Source organism: Macrobrachium nipponense, chromosome 37, assembly GCF_015104395.2.
Source record: "Macrobrachium nipponense isolate FS-2020 chromosome 37, ASM1510439v2, whole genome shotgun sequence".
NCBI lineage: Eukaryota > Metazoa > Arthropoda > Malacostraca > Decapoda > Palaemonidae > Macrobrachium > Macrobrachium nipponense.
This window is the reverse complement of record NC_061097.1, coordinates 46536524-46546523: the sequence shown is the minus strand read 5'-3', so window position 1 is coordinate 46546523 and position 10000 is coordinate 46536524. Positions and strand designations below refer to the sequence as shown.

Here is a 10000-nt window from a genome sequence, read left to right as displayed (position 1 = left end):
TACATCTATTCCATTTTAATTATCGATGGTCATGTTCCATCTATTCGACTTTGTAATTAGATTAAATGACAGGTAGCAATACCTTTTAGCTGGTGATATATAGGCCAGATGCAAACTAGTTTTTCTTCGCCATTTTTTTTTCACAGAATAAAAAAAAAATATTATACTCCGGAAACATAAAAAAATATGAGTTCTCAAGCACCATGGCGGGAAGGAAACATTTAAAACACTATTATAATTATTTATTTATAAATATTTCTTTATAAACCCTCAAACCATTACAACATAATCATCAGTATCAATATTTTTTAGGTCGTTTTTTTGCTTAAAAAATACATAAAAAAGCAATACAATTAAGAAATATAAATATTGCTTTATAAACCCTCAAACCATTACAATATAATCAACAGAATCAATATTACCTCGTTTTTTGTTTAAAAATAAATGCATAAAAACAGCAATATATTTCAGGAAAAAATGAATAAAAACAGCAATCAATTTCAGAAAAAAATGCATATAAAAAGCAATACAATTCAGGAAAAAAATGCATAAAAACAGCAATACATTTCAGGAAAAAAATGCATAAAAACAGCAATACATTTCAGAAAAAATGCATAAAAACAGCAATCAATTTCAGAAAAAAAAATGCATAAAACCAGCAATGCATTTCAGGAAAAAAATGTATAAAAACAGCAATACATTCCAGGAAAAAATGCATAAATACAGCAATACAATTCACAAAAAAAATGCATAAAAACAGCAATACATTCCAGGAAAAATGCACAAAACCAGCAATACATTTCAGGAAAAAATGAATAAAAACAGCGATACATTTCACAAAATAGATGCATAAAAAAACAAAGTAAACAGCAATTAACAAAGGCATGCAAATAATTTTTTATCTCATTCCACCCAAAAACACCTGAAGGGGATTTGAGGCTTCGAAGTCCGGAGACCAGCTCCAGCCTTCAAGTCCCCATAAAAATCGGCCGTAAATTTCGGCGGAGGGCCACTCTGATCTCGAAGAGGTCATTAGGACGATCCTCTTAATTCCTCTGGTCCTGGAGAGGGGCGCAATTAAAAACACAACACCGGTGATCGTCTCGTTGTGGGAAAATGCAATTAAAAGGGCAGTTGCTGAAAGCGGCCATTTTGATTTGCAAAATAGTTAAAATGGCCATTTTCTTGGAATATAATTCCAAGGCGAATTGACATTCGCCATTTTGATATGTAAAATATGTTAAAATGGCCCCTGAATGCTACCATTTTATGGAACTAATTAAAAGGTGAATTGACACTCACAATTTTTATTTACAAAATTGGTTAAAGTGGCCATTTTATGGAACATAATTCAAAGGAGACTTGAGATTCGCCATTTTGATATGCAAAACAGGTTGAAATGGCGCCTGCAGATTGCCATTTTATGGAATGCAATTAAAAGAGTCTTGACATGGCCATTTTGATTTGCAACACAGTTAAAATGGCGCTTGCATGCTGCCATTTTATGGAACATAACTAAGAGGTCAATTGACATTCGACATTTTGATTTGTAAAATAGTTAAATTGGCGCCTGCAGCTTGCCATTTTATGAAATGTAATTAAAAGAAAAGCAAAAGTACACACAAGCATGGAAGATAAATTTTTATTATTATAACAGTGGGAATTTTCATTTTATAAAACATAGGCCTATTAAATATGACCACATTTCTATTTTTTTACGGGGGTGGGAGAAAGTGGAGGAGGGAAAATACTACCTCCTACTTATAAAATAACTATTCAAACATTCTTTGTATGTATAAAAAAATATTTAAGTAACAACACTTTTTTGCACGATCATAAGATTGGGCATTTTCCTTGGATAAAACTTAAGCCTACTTAATATGACTACATTTCTATTTATTCATAGGGGTAGGAGAAGTTGGAGGGGGGAAATAATACCTCTTAATTATAAAATACCTCTTCAAACATCCTATGTTTGTACCAAAAAATAAAAAAAAATAAAAATTTATGTAACAGTACTTTTGCAGACATGACCCTTGTGCAGTGACATAACATAACACAAAAGTACGCGCCAAGTTTTGCTAGTTTTCATTACAGTAGTGTTATCATCAAATCTGGTAACAGCGATACTATAGTAGATTCACATCAACCGTGCATTTGATGTCTAGGCCAGTCCCTTCCTAAGCTCCAGATTGGCTGTTGGTAAGCCAATCGCAAAGCTGGAAACTCTCAGTCTCTCTCGAGATTTCACATAGGCAGGATGTAAGTTCCACCACTCCTGAAAGAAGTCTGAGGTGTAACATAGATCCTACCCATGTGAACTCTCTCGAGAGACTGAGGGTTTCCAGCCCTGTCATTGGCTTATCAACAGCCAACCAGGTGGGTCGTTAGGGACGGGCCTAGACATCAGACGCACGACTGATGTGAATCTACTCTAGTAATACCAGTAATACTAACAGCTGTTGCGAAGACGTACTACTACAGATGGCTGATGCGAAAACACGCGTCACCTCGAGATAAGGAGAGATGTAAAAGCTATTTCCTTGAGGAAATGGCTCGGGGCTAAAATGGCTCTGTTTATTCATCATCCTCTGCTCCCATCGAAAATTGCTCTGCGGAATCCTGACATGGAAGCCGCCATTAAACTGCACAGAGAGAGAGAGAGAGAGAGAGAGAGAGAGAGAGAGAGAGAGAGATATTAATCCTATAATAACGTACAGGAGACTTCAGAGAGAGAGAGAGAGAGAGAGAGAATTTAGATCCTTATCATAATGTATCATAATGAGAGAGAGAGAGAGAGAGAGAGAGAGAGAGAGAGAGAGAGAGAGAGAGAATTCAATCCTGTCATAATGTACAGGCGACTTCAAGAATTGCTAATGCATCTTCCGGTATAGTTTGGATCCTCCAATCTTGGATGGTCTGGGATGAGAGAGAGAGGAGAGAGAGAGAGAGAGAGAGAGAGAGAGAGAGAGAGAGAGAATTAATCTTATCATAATGTACAAGAGTCTGCAGAGAGAGAGAGAGAGAGAGAGCTAAAATCATTATCTGATTGTAACAGTGAAAAGAGAGAGAGTTCTGATCTATATCATAATGCATAAGTGAATACAGAGAGAGAGAGAGAGAGAGAGAGAGAGAGAGAGAGAGAGTTAGAATTAACTGTACGCTATTTCATCATATATTAACCACGCTACATTAAGATAGATTGACTGATTATATAAAATTGGCGTCGCAATTTCCAAGGTCTTCGACTCCGGCAGCAAATGATGGGGAAAAGGGGGTAGGGAGGTATTTTAACTGCTGCTTCTACCTCGCTTATTATACCACCCTCAAGCAAAGCTGAGAGAGAGAGAGAGAGAGAGAGAGAGAGAGAGAGAGAGAATTTAGATCATTATCAAAACGTAACAGTGAAGTGAGAGAGAGAGAGATCTGATTCTTATCATACTGTACAAGTGAAGAGAGAGAGAGAGAGAGAGAGAGAGAGAGAGAGAGAGAGAGAGAGAGAGAAATTTATGAGCCACCGGTCTTGTACAGCATATCATTACCAACAACCTTGAACATAAAAAAAAAAAACACATTTTCACCGGAACTCTACAACACGCCCACAAAAAAAAAAAAAAAAAAAAAAAGAAAAGAACGCAGATGATAATAACGATAATAAGTACAGTGTTCTATTTGGGCGTGCACCCACTCCAAACACGCCCACGGGATGAACGCCCGGCGGAATGGAGATGGAGATGGGGGGCGTTATCACACGCCCTTATCACCTTCGTCGTTCTCGGACGCCCAACTACTTCGACGAAAAGATGCTATTATATTTCCGCCCACGAGGTGCGTCATGATACACACAGAGAGATACAAGGTTTTTGGTGTAACGACATACATATACACAGGAAAGGCCATTATGTATGCAAATACACATACAAAAAGGGGCTCCGGGTTTCGTATATATATACACACACAAGAAGCTTTGCAAACATAAAAACATTCAGAAAGGGCTTTGAATGTATGTATATAAACATAAACAGAAAGACCCAATGTGCATGTATATATACACATACAAAAATAGTTTCCCGGTGCATGTGTATACATACACAATTAAAGCTTTGGTGTATATGCATATACATACACAGAAAGGGCTCTGGTGTATCCATATATGCCCATAGAAAGGCCTCTGGTGTATGCATATCTACATGCAAAAAGGGCTCTGGTATATGTATATATACACACACAAAGTCCTCTGGAGAGAGAGAGAGAGAGAGAGTGAGAGAGAGAGAGAGAGAGAGAGGAGACCCCAAGGGTGGTAAACAAAGAACTACGCAAAAGCTCTGGTAATTCAAACGTAAGATATACGTAGGTACCTACAGAGATAAAATCCAGGAAACCCACAGTTGTGATACGGTCTTCAGAGAGAGAGAGAGAGGAGTCCCCCAAGGGAGAGCAGAAGCTATAGGCGGAATAGATGGGCCTGTATGTGAGGCCCAGAACACGTTTCGTACGCGAACGCGCCGCCTTGTTTCGAGGCGCGAGATTGAATGTCAACAAGTTCTGCCTTTTCGGCCGTTTACACTCCGCCCTCGTGCATATTGCCTCCGGGAGGGGGGTGGGGGTGGGGGTCTCTTGTTACGGCCGAGGACAAACGGAGTCTCTCTTCTCATATATATATATTTTTTTTCTCTCTCTCTCTCTCTCTCTCTCTCTCAGGGAGACGCTTTTTATAATGTGATGTGCTCTATATATTGTCTGTTATCTTTTATGGTATCTTGTATCGCATTCGCAACTTCAGAGATTCTCTCTCTCTCTCTCTCTCTCTCTCATAATATACAATATATTTACACTTATATTCATAAGAATATTTATTAATTATGAATACATTTATTTATGTATTCATATAATGTACAGTATACTTAAATTATCAATCGTCCTTTTTTTTAATACAATGTATTCAATATTTTCTCCGCTCTCTCTCTCTCTCTCTCTCTCTCTCTCTCTCTCTCTCTCTCTCTCCATTCCAGACCGAAAAAAAATAATTGTAACTACCCGCCCCAATACATTCGAAGGGCGTATTATTATAATAATTATTATTATCATTATCATGATTATTATCATTATTATTCAGAAGATGGCCCCTATTCATATATAACAAGCCCACCACCACAGGGGCCACTGACTAGAAATTCAAGTTTCCAAAGAATATTATGGTGTTCATTCAACAGAAGGTAATATGGAAAGAAGAGATCACTCATTAGAAAAAGAGATAAATAAACAAACTGATAAATAAGTCAAAATATAAGTCAAATATTAAAATACAGGCTGAATTGTATCTTCTCTCGAACTCCTGAAGGTCCAGTAGAACGACATCCTCTGAGAAGCTGTTTCCACAGCATAATGTATTAGCATATGTATGGGGTCTCCCACTTCGTATTGCACTGGACATCTGTTGAAACTGCTGTGCCCACTTGCTGAACACCTGTTGGCATGTGTCTATGAGCAACACCTTTTTCTCTTCGGGTGTGGGATTGGGGGGGGGGAGGTGAGGGAACTTTCTATTACTCGGCCCAGTTGAGAGACGATGTGAAGAACAACTGTTTCTCGCAGTAGTAATGCCAAGGAGAATCAATGGGTAAACTGAATGATTGATTTATGTCATCTGGCGTTGCAATCACAATGGTCATCGAGAAATTTATAAACGCTAAAGATTAGGCAACAGGAAAATTTACGAAATATTTAAGGGAAATATTTATCAAAATATTTAAAGATTTACTTGGGAAATCTTTCAACTTTCCAGACTTCGCTGCTTATACAACTATGAGTAAAATGACTGTGTATTTGCGGCTAGTTATACTTGCTATAGTGTATGTGTATGTGTGTGTGCATGTGTACGTACACATAGTTGTAAATATTCTATAAAAACTCCTTCCTATTAAGTCTGTAAGTATTATAGTTATAGTTGCTATGAGATATATATATATATATTAATATAGATTATATAATATATAATAATACATATGTATATGTGTGTGTGTGTGTGTCTGTGTCTGTGTCTGTGTGTGTAAGTATATAGTATGTGTGTGTTTGTAGGTACACATAGTAGTAGATATTCTATAAAACTCCATCCACTTTAGAACAATTTAAACCAAAGAGACTAGAGCTATGTACACTTTCAATTAAACAAAGTTAAGAGACAAAATCATAAAAAAAGCTAAAAAATACTATAACCACTTAAACAATACTTGGTTTTCCTTTTACCTAAACATACCGCGTAGAAACAAAGTAAAAAAAACTTGAAAACAATTAACTAAAAAATACTTGGTTTTCCTTTTACCTAAACATACCGCGTACAAAAAGTAAACAAACTTGGGAAAAAACAAACCAACAAACAAACAAAAACATACGAAGCCCACCCTGTGACATCAGAATGTATCGAATACAGTAACTGGCAACTCACAATAAATTGCCAATAATATCACCTGTATTTGTCCATGTAGCCCCTCCACCCCACCCTGGGGGTCTACTTGACTACCAGTGACCCCTTCCGCCCCCGCCTCTCCCAGGGGGTCTATGAGACCGACTCCCACAGGGCAAGTTTATGATTGGCCAATAACGCCCTTGGCACCCCCGTGGTCGCCCACCGGGTAAGCCCAACGGGTTCGCCCAAAAATCAAATACCCGGAAGCTCACTCAGTATGACGTGGGGGTCTCACTTATCATTTTCTACCGAGTCTGCTTTTATTCATTTATTATTTGGCTCTATTTTTATTCATTTATTATTTGGCTCCATATTTATTCATCTGTTACTTGGTTCTATTTTTATTTAATTATTATTAGGCTCTACTTTTATTTATCTGTTATTTGGCTCTGCTTTTATTTATTTATAATTACGTGTTTCCGTTTTATTTAATTATTATATATTAAAGGATGTTTATTCATTCATTTTGGTGTCATAAAAATACCGAATGAAAGGTGATGTCATTGCTATTAAAAAAAATGGCTGGCTTATAATAAAACCACAATATTCTTTAAAAAAAAACACTGCAAATATCAATGATAGTTTAAAGAAAAAAAAAACTTCTTGATTGAGGGTGATGTCAACATAGATATTCTTGAAAAACAAAAACAAAAAAACTAACTCCCTTATAAACAAACCCTGCTGACTCACCTTTTCCTTCACAGAAACTAAAAAAAAAAATGATTTATAAAAGCTTATGACAACACAGCTATCCCTGAAAAAAAAAACACTACGGTATATACCCAGATGACAGCTCCACTATAAAAAAAAAAATACACTATTTCTCCTCCCAGAAGCTGCTGATGATGAAGTACAATAAAAGAAAAAATGGAAAAGAAAAACATTTCCTGATGACTGATGACAGCATTGCCAGTCTAGAGAGAGAGAGAGAAAAAAAAAAAAACGACGCACCCGGAGTAATACAGGGGTAGAGCGAAGCGCCGCCCCCATTATTAAAGTTATGTAAATTATTGACAAATGGCTTGACGAGGTAATTGAACGTCCGTTATTGGAAGAAGTAAAAAAAAAACTGCAGCCGCTGCTAAAAAATATAGATAAATAAACTGCGTAACTGTTATGCTAATTTGTTATCAACGGCAGTCGGCCAATACGCGAAATGCATGTGGGAGTCAGCAATGGTAGAAATGATTTTGCAGAATACAAATAAATATCAATGATTAATATCGAATAATAAATAAATAAACAAATGATAAATAAAAAGCTAATAAATAAATAAATAAATAAATAAACAAATACATCAATGAGCGAATGAATTAATTTTCATGGATTGAAAATGAATGAATAAATGAATAAGGAAATGATAAATAAATAATAAACTGTAAAACAAATATAATAATTAACCAGTTAAATATTTAATTTATTAATCTAATAAATAAATAAATAAAATTTAATGATGGTTTACATATATATATATATATATATATATATATATATATATATATATATATATATATATATATGTGTGTGTATGTAGTATGTTAGTTGTATGTATGTATGTATGTATGTATATGTATATATATATATATATATATATATATATAGATATATATATATATATATATCTATATATATATATATATATATATATCTATATATATATATATAAAATGCAGAACGCCTGAACGGTTCCACTTCTCCTAGGTAGCTGACGAACGTCGTTGAGAGAGCGTGAGAGGAAGGATAATTAGATAGAGAGAAAGACGTGGAGAGATGGAGGATGATGTGTTAGAGCGGTATAGCGTGATAGTTGTTGATCAACAAACCCCCTAATATCCTGACAGCATGCCCACCTTGCAGTTTCATCCCCACTATACTATCTCTCTCTATCGATAAAAAAAAAAAAACAAGAAAAAGAAGGAAGGAGAAGAAATCTGTCAGATTCGTAAAATTCCCCCAACGGAAGAACACGAGATAAATGTGGGAGTCAAAGATAAAGGATGCAACCCACCCCCTTTCCCCTTCCCCTTCCCCTTCCCCCCCCCCACCCCCACACAACAACCCCATCGCCAAAATACCCATAATTGTCTGTCAGCCTGGTACACGATTACGACATAACGGCCGAAAAGCTGCACGCAAACCTGCTTTCTCTCTCTCTCTCTCTCTCTCTCTCTCTCTCTCGATCTCTCTCTCTCTCTCGTCTCTCTCTCTCTCTCTCTCTCTCTCTCTCTCTCTCTCTCTCCTTCCTGTCTGCTTGACAGCTGACCCTTTTTCCAAACGCCGAGACGTCAATAATTATGGAATTACGCCATGATGCTTTTTCTGGGTTGTAAAATTGCCAAGCTTCCTTTCCATGCCCGGTCTTTGGGTATGCTGCGTCCTCCATGCCCATTTTAGAGAGAGAGAGAGAGAGAGAGAGAGAGAGAGAGAGTTACAAGGTGTTACTGTTATCCCCAGTTTAATGCAACGGTAATTCTAAGAGAGAGAGAGAGAGAGAGAGAGAGAGAGAGAGAGAGAGAGAGAGAGAGAGAGAGAGAGAGAATTTTTGGACTCTGACGCCAGCAGTTTCATTAAACGGGCACAGTTCCCATCCCGAAAGGATATTGGTACAAAATTTCATGTTCTGCTCCGAAGACAATTAATCACGAGATATGAAATAAAAACAAAAGAGATTTGGAGATTTTTCGAAATACGAATATTTTCCAGTGCGATGATATACTATATTTATCATGGATATTGTAATAAAAAAAACAGGGGGCAAAAGGGAATAAAACTTTTGAGGATGAATGAATCAACAATTGCACGAAAAGAGAGAGAGAGAGAGAGAGAGAGAGAGAGAGAGAGAGAGAGACCTTACCTTACCTTACCTTACATCTTGTTCGGGTTGCCCCAGGTCCCTCAGTGTGAGGCACCTCTAATGTCTACCAGAGAGTTGCTAGTACATCTTCCGGTATATTTTGCATCTTCCAATCTTGGATGGTCTGGGATGCAGTTTAGATATTTGTCGAGCTTATTCTTAAACACATCTACGCTCACTCCTGATATATTCCTCAGATGAGCTGGCAACGCATTGAATAGACGCTGCATTATCGATGCTGGTGCGTAGTGGATTAATGTTCTGTGTGCTTTCCTTATTTTTCCTGGTATAGTTTTGGGCACTATTAATCTACCTCTGCTTGCTCTTTCTGATATTTTTAGTTCCATGATATTTTCTGCTATTCCTTCTATCTGTTTCCATGCCTGAATTATCATGTAGCGTTCTCTTCTCCTTTCCTAGAACTATATATTTAAGAATTGTAGTCTTTCCCAGTAGTCAAGGTCTTTAACTTCTTCTATTCTAGCTGTAAAGGACCTTTGTACACTCTCTATTTGTGCAATATCCTTTTGATAGTGTGGGTACCATATCATATTGCAATATTCAAGTGGACTACGAACATATGTTTTATAAAGCATAATCATGTGTTCAGCTTTTCTTGTTTTGAAGTGCCGTAACAACATTCCCATTTTTGCTTTACATTTTGCCAACAGAGTTGCTAT

At 36.7% G+C, this 10000-nt stretch overlaps 2 protein-coding genes across 3 annotated transcripts in view; both read left to right on the top strand.

The window, feature by feature from the left end:
• LOC135209239 (insulin-like growth factor-binding protein complex acid labile subunit) overlaps positions 1 to 10000 on the top strand; it is a 440028-nt gene that overhangs the window by 207369 nt on the left and 222659 nt on the right. The window lies entirely within an intron of this gene.
• Positions 3707 to 10000, top strand: part of LOC135209368 (putative uncharacterized protein DDB_G0290521) — a 47207-nt gene continuing 40913 nt past the window's right edge. Inside the window, exons 1-2 of the mRNA XM_064242065.1 lie at positions 3707 to 3828; positions 6552 to 6632. Of these exons, the coding sequence (XP_064098135.1) occupies positions 3707 to 3828; positions 6552 to 6632 (203 nt within the window). The remainder of the gene's footprint in view (positions 3829 to 6551; positions 6633 to 10000) is intronic.